At 33.7% G+C, this 16,303-nt stretch overlaps 3 protein-coding genes and 2 long non-coding RNA genes across 5 annotated transcripts; 3 read left to right on the top strand and 2 right to left on the bottom strand.

The window, feature by feature from the left end:
* Positions 1 to 62: 62 nt before the first annotated feature.
* On the top strand, positions 63 to 1,252 carry LOC102618154 (hypothetical protein). The gene is made up of 2 exons (XM_006481358.4): positions 63 to 871; positions 979 to 1,252. Exons 1-2 carry the CDS (start codon positions 394 to 396, stop codon positions 1,038 to 1,040), a joined length of 540 nt encoding a protein of 179 aa, XP_006481421.1. The 5' UTR covers positions 63 to 393; the 3' UTR covers positions 1,041 to 1,252.
* Positions 1,253 to 2,588: 1,336 nt separating this feature from the next.
* On the top strand, positions 2,589 to 5,177 carry LOC102626610 (40S ribosomal protein S4-2). Its single transcript, XM_006481039.4, has 5 exons — positions 2,589 to 2,732; positions 3,595 to 3,672; positions 3,776 to 3,956; positions 4,168 to 4,265; positions 4,522 to 5,177. The coding sequence occupies exons 1-5, from the start codon at positions 2,730 to 2,732 to the stop codon at positions 4,948 to 4,950; spliced, it is 789 nt and encodes a 262-aa protein (XP_006481102.1). The 5' UTR covers positions 2,589 to 2,729; the 3' UTR covers positions 4,951 to 5,177.
* Positions 5,178 to 6,472: 1,295 nt separating this feature from the next.
* On the top strand, positions 6,473 to 7,791 carry LOC107177458 (uncharacterized). The gene is made up of 2 exons (XR_001508513.3): positions 6,473 to 7,282; positions 7,378 to 7,791. It is a non-coding gene; the product is annotated as an uncharacterized LOC107177458 (long non-coding RNA).
* A 161-nt stretch (positions 7,792 to 7,952) lies between these two features.
* On the bottom strand, positions 7,953 to 10,331 carry LOC102626899 (ferritin-3, chloroplastic). Its single transcript, XM_006481040.4, has 8 exons — positions 9,927 to 10,331; positions 9,643 to 9,726; positions 9,483 to 9,543; positions 9,288 to 9,375; positions 9,085 to 9,146; positions 8,878 to 8,943; positions 8,516 to 8,579; positions 7,953 to 8,342 (listed from the first exon to the last, which is right to left on the bottom strand). The coding sequence occupies exons 1-8, from the start codon at positions 10,235 to 10,237 to the stop codon at positions 8,293 to 8,295; spliced, it is 786 nt and encodes a 261-aa protein (XP_006481103.1). The 5' UTR covers positions 10,238 to 10,331; the 3' UTR covers positions 7,953 to 8,292.
* Positions 10,332 to 12,992: 2,661 nt separating this feature from the next.
* On the bottom strand, positions 12,993 to 14,576 carry LOC112498558 (uncharacterized). Its single transcript, XR_003065857.2, has 2 exons — positions 14,078 to 14,576; positions 12,993 to 13,193 (listed from the first exon to the last, which is right to left on the bottom strand). It is a non-coding gene; the product is annotated as an uncharacterized LOC112498558 (long non-coding RNA).
* Positions 14,577 to 16,303: the final 1,727 nt, after the last annotated feature.

Genomic DNA, 16,303 nt, shown 5'->3' on the forward strand with positions numbered 1-16,303 from the left:
TTGAGAAAACAGTGGATTCTCCTGTTTTACCACTGGACTTCGGGCAAAAAGAAATAGAACTTAACAGGATTGGCCCAGCCACCCAGGAGATCTCCGTGTCGGTGACACCACCGACTCTGTATTGAGATCGTAATATACTGCCCAGATGGGCCTATGGATTGACATGTGTCGCCAGTGTAGAGGCAGATTTATCTTTTTGATCTTTTTTTGGGAATACAAGGGAGGTTTGTCTATATTAGACAATATCTACGAAGTTCGTGTAATAAAATTATATGGCTTTGCATTAAATAATGCTTTGAATAGGGACGCTTGTCACCTTGGCCGCTATATGATAGGCTTTGGTATAAATAATTATCGGAAGTGATAAAATTAAAAAACACTAAAGAGAAAACGATGGAAGATGCTGTGCCCGAAGCAGAAAGCTTATTGCATAGGCAAGAAGAGTGTAGCAAGCGAAAAGAAACAGACGCTGAAGGCAAAGATGACGAAGAGAGAAAAGGAGGGCTCTTAGACCACATTATTCATAACTTGGTCTCTCCTTTGAGTCCCAGAGCAGGAGATGTTAACCAAAAGAAGGATGAAGTTTTCGGAAGCAAGGATATTGGTGCAAGAAGTGAAAATGAGGGCTCTGGGTCAGAGGAGGAAGTGGGTAATGTTAATAGTGGTGGTGGAGGACTAATCAAGAATGTGATACCCAACTTCTTTCGCCCAAGCGAACAAGCTCAAGTGACAGAAAATGAGAAGAAAGATGAAGAAGTGATGGTGAAAAGAGTTGAAGAAAATGAAGAAGTGAAGAAAGACGATGAAGGTGGTGGTGGTGGTGGTAGCATCATTGGTAACATTGTCTCTCACTTGCCGACATCACTTCCAGGTATATATATACTTATAGCACTTGGGCTTCTTGGGTTCTTATAAGCTGCACTGTTTCTTTATTCTGCAAAGATTGGTTAGTTAATATTGTGTTTTTGCAATCAACAGGTGATGTGGCTCCAACAACTGATGAGGCCTCCATTTTAATTCATTCTATCATCCATGATTAAGGAGAACTGCTGTGAGAAACTGATTTTTGTAATCAAGTGCTGTGGCTGTTTTCTGATTTTTTTTAATGTATTTTAACATTGTTCTGTAATCTGTTTGGTTTCTGTGATCATTAGTATTGTTTTCAACTAAGTTGTAATTGATTCTTTCTTAAAGCTGAAGTAAACAAAAATCATAACCTTGTACTTTTCAAGTAATGTGGGGTTGTTTTAATTTGTTCCATCGTTCTCCAATAATCATTACCAGCCATCTTGAACTCTGGCTTTACCACGCGAAGCATGAATTTTAATGTAGATTTTTGACATAGAAGCAGAAATATGATTCACGAATAAATTGTACACAATCTATTATTACATTATTTGATTCGGTGTTTAAAAGATCACGATGAAATTACAAAATTAAATATTCTATAGAAGTAAAAATTTGGAAAACAAATTGACTGAAAAGTTAAAAATCCAACTTTAGACTGATATCTCTAGTCATTATGTTAAAGATTACGGGTAAATGAGAAAGAACGTGATACAACGTAAATAAGAAGGGGTTAAGAAGTGACTGAGAAGTGGTGAGAACCTGTCGATAAAGTGATCAAAAAGTGATAAGAAGTGACAAATACATGTGAAAAGAAAACAATAAGAATGTGATAAGAAAGTGACGAGAATGAGTTTGTGTTAAATAATTCACAAGTAAGAGAGTGTTATATCAACAAAATATGGAGAAGTTGAACCATTTTTACCCTCATTTTCTTTGTTGTTCTTTTTTTAAATTACAGTCTAGCCATATTAATGTTACAAATCCTTAGAGCTCTTTTAGATCAAATTTTTAACAGCAAATAAGTTGAAATTGATTCAAAATCTACTTCTCAAAACTCCAATGAAAATCTTTTCCAACGAATGTATGAGGGACTAAGGCTCCGTTTAGTACAGTTTTTCAAATAGAGCTTATTTAAGTAGAGTTTTTGTTAGTAAAACTTTTGTAAATATAACTTTTACTAAAAAAAATTTAGTTGTTTGATTATCAATAAAAGTTTTTATTAAAAATTTATGAAATTACTTTAATAGGTAGGTTTTTTAAAGTTATATTATGAAAATAGTAAATAAGACTATTAAATAAGTAGATGATATTTGAAATATTTTGACATTTAAAAAAAAAAATTAACCTCTACTTTCAAAAACTCAAAATTTGAGTTTTTACTAGTAGAGGTAAAATAGATTATTTAAGGTTCAATTAAATTTATTATTCATTATTATAATTATCTCATTGCATCACATTTCATCTTATCTTGTCTCATCTTCTCTTATCACATTCTATCATGTCGAGCACACAAACAGGTCCTAAAATACCCCATTCGACTTAAATCTAACAGATACAAATTTTAGGCATCGGACCAAAAATTTTCGGGCTTCTAAGAATTTTGAGGGGTGTATTTAGAGCATTGCGCAGCAACAAATGCAATCGGCAAAAAAGGTTGGGCCGTCTTGATAGTTTCTAAACTCGACCCGATTAAGCCCATAAAACAAACCTACCCGTAATCCAATTTCATGGTAAAAAGTACAAAACAAATAAAAACCCTAAAGTACCCCCAGTTATTATAAATACAGAAACTAGGGTTTAGTCACCTTCTCACTCTTCTCGCGGAGCCAAAGAGAACAGACAAGCAGCCGCAGCGAGGCAGCAGCTTCAAACTCACAAAAATGGTTAGCCTTCCGTACACTTTCTCTAATCTTATCAAACTCAGCCTTAGCGTGTTCTTAATTTGTTTCTAAGACAACTTGTATTACGTCTTCAGAAAAAAACTTACCATGAGCCGATGAATGCGTTTGTTTTGGTTTTTAGATTTGAGTTACATTATGTGATAGTTGCCGCAAGTCCATTTTCTCTGAAAAATTTAGTATCGCGTCCTTGAAACTATGTCGTTTTTAAATAAATTAGAAGAACGGGAAACGTTTGGCTTCGTAATCGATTCATATAGCATTACCGTAATTTTAGAACTTTTTTTTTTTTGGATCAGTGAGTATCCAGCACCATGACTGTTACCTTCTGATTATTTTATTTTATTTTATTTTATTTTTATCTGTGAAGATAAAGAGAATATATGCAATCGATTATATATAAATTACGTGATCGTGTTTTCCATTCATGCGTGCATATTTCATTCCATTAGATGTCTTTGATGTGGCAAGTGCTGTGAATAAATTGGATTACTTTCACAGAGAATTTTTTTCCCCCAACTTCTATGTTTGGTTGGAATTTTCTTTCTTAATTAGTTTGTGGGTCTTGTGTAATTAAGAAGTTTGGATGTTTAGTATGTCTATGGTACCATGGGAATTAAAATATATCTTCAAGTGAATTTGCAATGTGTTGGTTGTGTGGTACTCCAATTGAACATATCTAACTTGCTATATGGTGCCTGGTTTATCCATTGTGATGCATTTGCTATTGTTTGTGCGATACTTGTTTTGTGGATATTCTTTATGCTACGGTTGTTAGAGGGATTCTGTTGGGTTCTTACTATAAAATTCTGGGTCACTTGACAAGTATATTCTTTGTGCATTACAGGCTAGAGGATTGAAGAAGCACTTGAAGAGGCTCAATGCCCCTAAGCACTGGATGCTTGACAAGCTTGGTGGTGCATTTGTATGTTTGCCAAGTTAAACTCTTAAACTTTTTGATACTTTCTTTTCTTTTTTCTACTTCTCAGCTACTTTTGCTGACTCATTATAATTCTCTTGGTCTGCAGGCACCTAAGCCATCATCTGGTCCCCACAAGTCAAGGGAATGCTTGCCATTGATCCTTGTATTGCGAAACCGTTTGAAATATGCTCTCACATATCGTGAAGTTATTGCTATTCTGATGCAACGACATGTTCTTGTTGATGGGAAGGTTAGGACAGATAAGACCTACCCTGCTGGTTTCATGGGTATGTGAACTTCTCTCTTTGCAAGTAACTTGATTTTTTTTCCTTTTTTTGGAAATGGTATTCTGTAATCTTGATTTTAGATCTATTAGTTATATAGGAGTAGCAGTTTCTTTTCATTCTTCTGCCCGGCCTATTCTTTGCAGAATTGTTGGTTTGAGGTACTGAGATTGTTATGTCCTTTTTTTTTTCTCTTTTGGGACTTTGTTAACAGATGTTGTGTCAATTCCCAAGACCAACGAGAACTTCCGTCTCCTTTATGACACCAAGGGTCGCTTCCGTCTCCATTCCCTCAGAGATGAGGAGGCAAAAGTATGTCTATAACTTATAGTTGATTCTCTTTGTACTCTCTTGGTTTTTTAATATTAATTTGCTGTGAAATTGCTTGTTTGAATCAAGAATTATTACTGCTGATAACTTATCATTATTCATGTATGTAGTTGGTATCTCCAATTCTCTTACAAACTTGTAGTGCATATTTTCCATTATTTGCATATTCATCACTAATGAATATCACATGTTAACATCTCGAGTCTCTTTAAATTTATATGAATTTTCTGTAATGCAGTTCAAGCTTTGCAAAGTTAGATCAGTCCAGTTTGGCCAGAAAGGTATCCCATACATCAACACCTATGATGGGCGTACCATCCGCTACCCTGACCCACTCATCAAAGCCAATGATACCATCAAACTTGACTTAGAAGAGAACAAGATCACTGACTTCATCAAGTTTGATGTTGGGAATATTGTCATGGTCACTGGGGGTAGAAACAGAGGTCGAGTTGGAATCATCAAGAACAGGGAAAAGCATAAGGGAAGTTTTGAGACCATCCATATTCAAGATGCCCTTGGTCATGAGTTTGCAACTCGTCTAGGCAATGTGTTCACCATCGGGAAGGGTTCAAAACCATGGGTGTCACTTCCTAAGGGCAAGGGTATTAAGTTGTCCATCATTGAGGAAGCTAGGAAGAGACAGGCTGCCCAGGCTGCTGCTTAAGCTTTTACAATGAATTTGGATGCATTTTGCTGCTTTGTTTTTTCTTGTTGAATTAGAGCTGATTGGCACTCTCTAAAGCTGAAGTAGGACCGATGCAAAAATGAATCTTTATTTTTATTTTTATTTTTATCAGCACAATTTTGAACCTGCTTTGTCCTTTTTTATTTTAGCTACTATTTGGTGGATGTTATTTTCAACTATTTAATCTAAGTTCATGTATCTCTTTATCGTTTCTGTTTGTAATTTTGGGCTTATGGTTTTCCACTTTTGTATTTGAAATGTATTAAGCATTGGGGTCTGGTTAAACCTGAATGGGGATCAGGGTACTTTTCCTCTCTCTTTCAGTGGGTTTTGCACAAATCACAATCACCACTGTTGTGAGGATAAAGATTCAGTGTTGAACTGAGTTTTTTCGCATTGAATTAATAATTGTTAGGTACGAGAAATAAGAAAAATAAAAATTCAAAATAAATCTTGATTATTAATTCAGTGCTCAACAAAAAAAAAGTTCATCTTAATCTTTGTTGTGAAGTATTTGTTATGCATCTTGCGTTTGAATTCTTGTTAGTGATTGAGTTATGACTATGAGGGCGTGTTGAGTGGTTTCTAAATAGTTTTGTTTGACATGGTAGACTGCTCAGTTTTATTTAACTAATTACTTTGGTTAGGGAGATAAGAGACTTGAAAAAAGAATATTTGACTAATTACTTTGATTAAGGAGGTAAGAGATTAAAAAAAAAATTTGAGCTTCGCTCATTTCTTTATCTTGACAAAAATAATATGAAAATTGTTTAGGCCTAGATATTTTTATTTAGTTAGTTATTTGAATTTAAATTGTGGGAAAAAAAAGGGTTAAAGAAAATGAATTTGAATTTGTCGGCCCCCTACCTTTAAAAACATAATTTAAAAAAGATTATGTTAATAGAAAAAATATTATGTTGATTTTTGATGATCCTTGGCTTTGTGAAATTATACTCCCAGTGACACTGTAATTTGAGCAATGAACTTTGTTAGCATTATGATTCATGCTGGTTCTTTTTTAAAAAATAAAAAATAAATTGGTTTAGTCTAGTCGCAACTCAATTTTTTCTCCACTCATATGATTGGAGTTTAAACTCAGACTTCTTATTTTCAATGCAAAAAAACTTTATCATCTCGATTAAATGGCTTCTACTTCATTTATTAAGCTTGAATAAGAAAATCTATCCTCTCCACAGATGACACCCACGTCAAATGTTAAAACTTAACATCACCCGGATAAGAAAACCACCGGGCTTTCTATTTCCAGATAAGAACCGAGTAGTAGATGAGCATTTACCTATCAGTCATCCCTCATAAATCATAAATTATATAATTCCAAAAAATTCCTCATCTTCACTACCTAATGCGGGTGAGCTTTCTGCAAAATGCTCTTCACTCCATTAAAACGACACAGAAAAGAAACTGAATTTGGGTGGAAGAATTAAAGTTTGGTAAACAATGTCGTCTGCGGGAGGCAGTAGTTGGGCACGATGCTACCGGAAATGGTTTCAATGCGTATGCCTTCACTTGCTAAAAGTGGCATCACCCAGTAAGATTGAGCAAAGCTTCGAAAGCGATGCCGAAAGAATCCAAAGAACCTAAGCACGCTCTTAACTAATCTTTAATCATATGCTTAAATAATTAATCAACTCAATATAATCCTTAAAAAAAAATCATTAATGAGATATGTTTGATAGTGAGAGAGTGAGGAGTGCAGCACAAACACAACGTAACTGAAAGAAAAACCAACCGTCCGTTTGACTTGGGGACCCATATGACTTTCTTCGAATACAATAGAATTGAGAATCTTTGGTAAGAAAGATAAATGAGAAATGCTTAAGTCCAAAATGATCTCTCCTACTTAAATGTCCACTTCTTTCAATTTATCACTCTTCCTGTTTTTGGCACTTCATCAAATGAGTTTTGAGTGTCCCCATCATTTTTTAAATGACACAATGGACCCTTGTGAAACGTGATCATTGCATCAGTTTGATTAATTCAGGAGGACAAAAGTGTCTTTGCATCAAAACCAAATTTGAGTAAAAATAAAGGCCCCCCTGTCTATACGAGTGTTGGTTTGTGCTTGGTCTGTTGCATTTTGTTGTTTAGCTCTCAAGCATTATTTTATTATTGAAGAGTGAGGTTGGGCTCACAAGGGAAAAACGAGCATATAAAAAGAAAGAAAATGAGAGCTGAAGCTATGAGAAGATGGGGAGGTGGGGTGGCTGGCTATCCTTCAAACGCTCATTTCTCTTTTCCACCAAGTCCATACTTCTGAAGATCGCTTCAGGTTTCAGAAACAAGAACAAAGGTGACAAATATTTATTTTCAAATGTTATTGCAAGCAGAGCAGCACTAATTTATTTAGTTGGTTTTCTCACTCATGTGTTGTTATGACAACGGCAGGAAGTAGAGACGTGCTTCTTAGTATTTACAAAGACCTGGAGTCTTGCCAAGAATATGAAGATATACAAGTGATGTGGGCAATGATTCATTCTTCTTCAGCTTATCCTCCAAAAACCTGCAACCACACTAGAAGAAACAAGAGGCCTTCTTCATATTGGAGATTTTGTTTTAGGCAAACTTGAATCCATGTCTCCTTTCCTTTTCAAAGAATTGGTTTTAGATGAATCTTTTTGTTTTCCCTTATTGTGGATGAAGGCGTTTGATGAACTTGACGGGCAGGCACTTCTGGTTTCTTTTCCAGGTTTGATTTGCGTTGCAATTTTTCCTCTCATGGAGATGGGAAATGCCGAGGAAAAATATATATATTTACATATATATTTTGTTCAAATTGTCATGTAAATATCGGCAGCTGAGTAAACACTATGATGTGCTCTAATCTCGTTGCATATTTTATCGAATATACTTCCAAATAATTGCGAGAAAGGCAACAAAGTATCCTTGAAAAAAGAAAAATAAAATAAACTTAAAAGAAATGAAGAGAGGGAAACAAAGTTGCTCTTTAGTAAGCCAGTGAGTTAAAGAATTTATTCCAGGGCAGAAACAGAACTTTTATTGAACAACTTAATTATATTTATACAATCAGAAGATGGATTTGGTGCTCTGCTTAAACTATTAGATCCCTTCACACTGTCTGTTACTAAATAAAGAAAAAGCACCATAAAAAAGACTATCTAAAAGCGACCACACTAATATGATAAAGCAAGGAGGCTATTGAGTATTGACTTTGTAGGACTTATCACTGTTTCAGCTTATTTTTTGACAACACATTCAACCTCCTGTGGCAGAGATACTTCAGAACATTTAGCAGCAAAGAGTTGACTAAACCACAAAGAAATGTAACAATATGGTTCTTCATCATGCAGCATCACCCTCGTGGAGAAGCATTTGATCGAAGTGCCATACTCCTGCAAAAATCCCGCCAAAAAAACTTGGTTTAGAGCCCAGAGTGAGAAAAAATTAGGAGTTGAGCTAGATCAATTCGTTTGCTGCACAATTGCAAGTATTGAATGCAATGGGAGAGGCTGAGTGAAATAAAAGACAATGAAGGTATAAGTCAACTGTGGATTTTGAATCATACCGTGGCCTTTCCCAACCATCCTAAGTTGAGAAACATATTTAGCGATCTTGTTAATTGCTTCAACCTATAAAATAAACAAATGAATGGTCACACTCAAACCGTCAAGCGTCTTTCAAATAATTTAGATAAGTGTTGAAATAGAAGCTGCAGTTCATTTAATTGGTTTTTCTTCAGATAGAGAAAATATTTAATTGGTTGAAGACAGCGATTAAGGGAAGTACTTTTCTCCCAATGAGTATATAGTCATAAGAAATATGCAAGAATACAAGACAATATTAAGCTTTTCTTGAATCAGCTTGCATTCAATTTCAACCTTATGAGTAACATATCAAGACAGAAGAAGAATCGAAATCGAAGCTCACCTGCTCACCCAAAAATTCACTCTCGACAAAATCTCCCATTTGGGGATCATTGTTTCTATCCGCCACCTATTGTTCATCAAGAACAGGGTAAACTCATGAAAAAGGCAATTCTAAAGGCACCAGAAAAAGATAAAAAAATTTACGTTTACTTGCAGGATCAGTTAAGGCATATGCTTAAATAAAACTAAGATGGTAAAGACATATTACACTGCGCAGGCTCAGAAGCTTCTCGTTTGTTAGCTTCTCCAGGGACAATGCTAGTTCCATTGCTGAATCAACAAGCCAGAGAACATCAAAATCAGGATTGACATTACTTCTCACCATAACAAGCAAAATAACATTATACGATTTCAGCCTGGAAATAGAATAAATTAGATGATTAAGTGCCGCAGTCAGACCACTAAACTTACCATACAAGGCATCCCCTTTCTCTGCATGATCAAACTCCGAAGGGGGCTGCATTATGGAGTGCAGTTTTACTTTTCCACCGCGCAAGTTCTAATCAAAATATTGAATCAGCGGCATCAGATTTCCAATCATCTGAAGACAAATCAGTAACAAGATTTGCTATCCTTTCGACATAGGATTAGGAACGAGGGAAGTACCTGATACTCCATAAACTTCTCAGCATGTTCCCTTTCTTCTTCACTGGACTCCTTGAAAAATCTGATTACAGAAACGAATTACTCATCGCTTAAAAGCAATTAAATTAGTTTCAAAAGCAAAGGGAAAAAGTAAAAGGGTTTGTAAAAAAAAAAAAATTACTTGGCAAGGCCTCTCAGAGCAATATTATCCCGATCAAAGTACGCATACAGGGCATGGTACACGTATGAGACATTATATTCCACACTGTAAACACAAACCCACATTCATAATAAGTTAAAAATCAAATGGACAGCTAAACAATAATGAATAATTCACTGGATTAATAATATGAACCCCACGTGATAATATCACGAGCAACGTCGCTCGTTTTAACCTTTATAAAGAAAAAGAAGAAAATAAAATAAAAAAGTAGATGCAGAAGATGTAAATGGAAAGAAACTGACTTGATCTGCTCGTTGATAGCGGCCTCACACTCGTCCTCGTACTTTTGGCGAGCTAGTGAAAGCAGAGGGGAAACAGGAACATCAAGAACCTCTTTCTTGACCTCTTCGAATGGCTGAAACACGACCCCGGTCAGCGGCATGCTATTGGCGTCCACAGCAGCAGAAACCTTCAGACTCCTCTTCGTTCTTGGCAAAATACCACCCAATTTCACAAGAGAAGCATTAGACTTAGAGTAACATGATGAGCCTGTTGTAAGACCAGCCAGTTGCTTCGCTGCAAGAGAGGAGGATGAAGAAGCTGCCAATGCCATTGCTGTAAGCAAGTGCGTAATGGAGATTGAAGGAAGAAAGCAAATGAATTTGATGAAGAAGAATGGCAGCCGACTGATCTGATGATAAGATCCGAGGGCGTGTGCCTGCCATTTATACAGGGGCGAAGAGAGTTCCAGAGTGGACGGGCTCTACCTTCGGCCGTTGGATTAAATCCATTTGTAGGGTCGTCATTCGAACACGTGGTTGGGCGTGTGGCGACCTCGTGCTGGTCTATCCAAATTGATCGTGCGAATCTTTCTTTACATATCCCGTTCACACTACACATCCTGAACTTTCCAACGAATATCGCACCACGCGCTTCAATTTTATAGTATCCAACCATACGTGCTGTTCACTGCTGTCTCAGGCGATTGGGATATATTTGTCACGTTCTGATAATTGTTGCTCAGTGGCCAGTGCCAAAATGATCTGGAAATTTCCGTGATAAACTCGTGGCCTGTTCTGCTTTTCCACAATGACTTTTAAATTCAACGCATCTGAATTAGATTATTTAATGAAGAAAAATACTTGGCCTACGGAAAGATGAGAGAAATAAAGAAGGGGGGAGAGTGGAAGTGGATGGGTAGAGGAAGAAGGTAAATTTTTTTTTTTTTTTCTCCGTACTAAGCACAATTTATGAATGATTATTATTTTATTAATATAAATCGAATAACTTAAATAATATTTAATCATTTGTATGAGTTAATTTAATTTAAATTTATTAATTAATAAAATCGAATAACTTAAATAATATTTAATCATTTGTATGAGTTAATTTAATTTAAATTTATTCAATTAATTAATAAATTTGCAAATTCATATGGTTCTTTTGAATCATTACGATTTTTCAAATTTGCAAATTTACTAAATTTTCTTATTTCGGTAAGGATGAAGTTTTAAATAATGGAATATTTTTTTTATTAGATGAGACAATTACTTAGATTACAACTCATATTTCATGAGGTTAGTACATTGATATTTACAATCAAATAATTACTGAAATTAATTTATAAATCTTATATAACATAGTTCAGATTTTATCTTTTTTAATATTCAAATAACGTCTACTCTACTTGCATTTCAAAAAGAAAAAAATTATTTTTACTCAACTTGAGAAAATAAATTAAATTCCTACAATACGTTATGGGGACTCAAATTTATGACGAACCTATAACCTCACAATTGTGAGATTTGAGTTCTAACTACTAAGCTAAAGTCTCGTGGCTTCAATAATGGAATGATTAGTAACAAAAGAACTTGTGATTATTATTAGTAATAATACAAAATAATGTAAGCACCGTTGTAAGGTAGTAATTTTTAATTGGATTGGCCAATGCCCAGTGGGCATGTATCCAAAATTGTTTGATGGGGTTTGTCGTTATGATTGTAGCTTTTAACACCAATATAAAATTCTTTTCACACCCTATTAAATGTTATTTTTTAAAATATACCCTAAGTTTGATATATAAAATACTAAACATAGATTAAAACCAGTCATCTTCTCCTAAAAATTTACTTTAGAAATAATGTTTCTTTTTAAGTTTTTATTTATCAAATGCATAAATTTTTTTTAAAATAAATTATTTTCTTTTTATTATAAAATTTCTATGTCTATAATGCTAAACTATTATAAGTTTCTCAAAGAAAAAAAATATTTTTCCAATCAAAGTTTAAAATATAAATATAAAAATGAAATATGATGGGTATAAAAAAATTTTTAAAAATTATTTAAATATGTAATTGAAATTTTATTTATATTAATTATTTAAGTAATTTTAATTAAAAAAATTGAGGGATTTTGAGGGGTGTGAAAAGGCCTACTCTGTGCGTAATTGCGTGTCCATGCTCAGAACTCAGAAGACTTGCTAAATAATGGCCTCATATGTGACATTGGGCTTGGGCATGATGATCACAACTGAAGCTGAATTGTTCACTGAAATTAAATGCATGACAACAAATGGGTTATGCGAAACATAATACACATATGTCATTTTGTTGCATTAGGTTTTGTATGATTATTAATTGGAAATCATTATTGGTAGCCAAGTCAGGGCGCTTTTAGTGTATTCTGTTACCTGAAATTTGATAGATTGGTATAATTTATAATGTATTTTGTTTCAGGATTTATTGATTTTAGCATAGAAAAATTATCCTCCAATCACCTTACATATATCAAAACTACAAGTATCTCAAAACCATCTTAGGTCTTAGTTTTATATCAACTAATTATTTTTTGTTAACTTTGTTAGCCACCGTTAAAGAATCTAAGTTTAAAGATTATTTTACCCTTGAATTCATTTTAAAAGGTAAAACATTGTTTTAGGAGGCTCCAAGACAAAATAACTTTTTTATCTTAAATTATTATTTAATGGTGGTAAATAGAATTAATAGAAATGTGACTAATTGATATAAAATTAAAACTTGAGGTGGTTCTGAGATATTATCAAAAACTCATAGTGGCTAGTTGCACTTTCAATATTCTTAAGATGGTTGGGGGATAATATCCCTTAATATACAAAAAAGCATTGATAAATTAATACGGATGGCAAATATCCAATTGTGGATGGATATTAACAGTCCAAGTATAAATCCACAATTATCTATGATGGATATATGCATATCCATATCCATCATTTAATATTGGACATTGATATGGATTTTCTCCATATGGATATGGATATCCATGGATATTTAATTTTTATTAGTCACAAAATAATACAAAAATATGAAATAAAAAATAATAATATGAAATAATTAAACCAATATCAGATACTAATATCAAATGAAAAATAATAAATATCTCAAATAACAAATATCAAAACTATAAATTCATAAAAAGAAATTATAATACAAAATTAAAACTTCATTTCAAACTAAATACAAAAAGTTCATTTTTCTAACAAGCCTTGTACACCTTATAAGCTTTCAATCTCCAACCTGACCATCATCATTAATCTACAAATTAAAATAAAGAATTAAACAAGTAAATAATTTGTATTATTTATGACCATGACGAGCATCAGGCACATACCAGAAAAAGAAGTTGATTAATTTTCATCATTAAAAAGAAGTTGATTAATCAAACAAACCAAATAAAAACAATTACCCAATTAACAGAACCCATAAATCATAAGAAGTTTATTAATTTCCTCAAAATTCAATACAAAAAATGAGCAAAAGTAATTCTAAAAAGTGAGAAAGACAGCTTTTATGGACCGTGAAACATCTAAAAAGGTCTAAAAAGTGATGGAAACAAACAAACTAATGAGCACATGGGGAGAAGAGAAATTGTTTCCATTTTTGTTGGCTTCAAGTCAAGTTGAGCACGTTCTTACAGATTTACAATTGAAAAATTCAAGGTGAGGGACATTGTGAGAGCTGCCAAGAAAGAAGAGAAGTAAAGAGAGAGAAGAAAAAAAAATAAAAACTAATAATGAAGACCCTGCAAGTTAACATAGCAAATAAACAGAGAAAACAAGGCAAATATTTACCATTATACATATATTTTTCTCTCTCAAAGTTGAACACATTCTTACAATTGAAAAATTAAAGGTGAGACATTGTGGGAGCTGCCGAGAAAGAAGAGAAACGAAAAGAGAAGAAAAAACAAAAACTAATAATGAAGACCCTACAAGTTAACCGAACAAATAAACAGAGAAAACGGGGCAAATATTTACCATTATACATATATTTTTCTTCTCCCAGAAATGAATGTTGCGATTTTTTTTTTTTTTAAAAAAAAGAAGCGCAGTCTGCTATTACTACAGATCAAAGACGATAAATAAAACAAAATTCAAGGAGTGCAAGTGAAGAAAAAGAGTGAGATTTGAGTTACATACACAAATGTCAAAAGAGAGAGATCTGAGTTACAGGTTCGCCTCCGCTTGTTCTTTTCCTCAGTGACAGAGAGAAAGAGAAGAGAAGAGACGAGCGGCCGATGAACAATGAGCACCATCGAGCGACGAGCGGCTGGTGATAATCTGAGAGTTTGCTAAATGATAATATATGACTTTCATTTTTATTTTTTTCATTTCAGTTTTAAAATATAAATTTTTTAAACTTAAAATTGGATAAATGAATTGGATTTTGGATATCCATCAAATATCTATATCCATATCATATCTAATTGAACAATTTTTAAAATATTCACATCCATATTCAAAAAGATTTTGGATGGATATTATCCAATCCAATTGAATTAGATATATGGATATCCAATTTGAATGGACCAATTTGTCATCCCTATAAATTAATAACTTTGAGACCATGAAAAACGTATTAACTTAACGTATATTAGTTAGTTTCAATTAATTGATATTATTAATTTATTAAGATTTTAGTGTAGTATCATATTTTGTTTATACCGCCTTGTAGCATATAATTTAATACTTTAATTTATTGTTACAAAATAAAAACTTCACCAGCGACAATTGTCAGCCATCACCAGCTGCTGTTAGTCGACGATGGACACTAGCTGCTGATGTTAAATTGTGTGTTTGTTTATATTAAATTTTGTATTGTTCGAGTCCTAAAACTTTTGAAAAATTACTCTAGGAAGATTACCTGATGATATACTCTCTTATGCGCCTTTAATGATTCGAATTTTTATTATGTTTCACGAATGAGAACTCCTATGTTACATTTCATGTAACATACGCACTCCATAACAACCACACAAATTATAAACTCACACAATTTATGTAATTATTATAAAATATGTATGTTACGTAATTCGAGGTCCATTGAAATTCTATTAAGTTCAAATCATGATAAAGAGATGACAGAGATTTTTTTTTTGTTTTTTTTTGTTTTTGGGATGTAAATTCCATAAATGAACTCAAAGATATTTTCTTTACACAAAAAAGGCTGCGGTTCGGCCTCATCCTCAATGATAAAGTAACTTTTATCTTGATTAGTGCAGCATATGTGAAGTGGCTTGCCCTCGTTGGCCGGCTATGTTGAACCTAAAGAGAGGGAAGGAATCCGAATTATGAGTGAATTTGAAGTTTTCATTTCCTTCTCTAATCTTGTGAAATGGTTTCTTGAATTTTTCTTTTTTTGACAATTTTTTTTAATTGTAAAACAAAAAAATTAATTAATAATTAAAAAGAAGAAAGTGAAGGAATTTTTCATATCACTTGCAAGGGATTCAATCAGCGTACGCAACGAATCTATTCATGGCCAAGCGAAGGGGCGTGAATTGGACTTGGGAGTAGTCCTATATATATATATACACACACACACACACACATAGATTTAGATGAAGAAAATGTGTGCGTGAGAGTGAGTGATGCCGACAAAATTTCTGCTTTGGACGAGAGATATATGCTGCATGTGGCGGTGTGGCTTGTGGATACCACGCGTCGTTGAGGGCCACATGATGTTTGCATAATTGGTTATCTTCTTGTGAGTGGGATGTTATCATTGCTTTTCATCTTGTAGTCGAATAGAAAGTCTCAATTGCGACAGCAGTGATGGGAATTTCGAACCTCACTTCAGCAAAGACTGCCACCTATAGGCTGCGTATTACATATTGATACGGGGCTTGTGGATAACACACGGCCTCTCTCTGCCATTTGTTTTCGTGCCCCATTAATGGAGTTTTCTGTTTTTTGTTCTTCAACTGGGGACAGAATTACCAATTGGAGATAATAAAATGGGTTACATTTTGTTTAAAGTATGAAGACAATTGGTTCCATATTAAAGCAAAGTTTCAAAATTACTTGAGAGTTGAAGGATGAAAGAAAGTAAGCTAAAAAAAAAAAAAACCTTCTATATATGAGAAAGCAAATGAACTCTTTCAGTTTTGACCTTTGTTATTGCGTGACACTCTTGAACTCCAATTCATGAAGTCCAATCGATCGCCAATTGTAGCCGTAAAGGGAAAAAAAAATTGAAAAACGAAGCAATGTTCTGTGGTGTATTATTCATCAGCATTTCCCACGAAAGCTGGACTTATTACAGGGCAATTCTTTCTGAATTCTGATATTCATCACACTACAAAAGCTAGGGTGCAAGATTTGCTGGCTAATTCTTATTGTTGTGAAAATAATGATTCGTCAATG

The sequence above is a fragment of the Citrus sinensis genome, chromosome 6 (assembly GCF_022201045.2).
Source record: "Citrus sinensis cultivar Valencia sweet orange chromosome 6, DVS_A1.0, whole genome shotgun sequence".
Taxonomy (NCBI): Eukaryota; Viridiplantae; Streptophyta; class Magnoliopsida; order Sapindales; family Rutaceae; genus Citrus; species Citrus sinensis.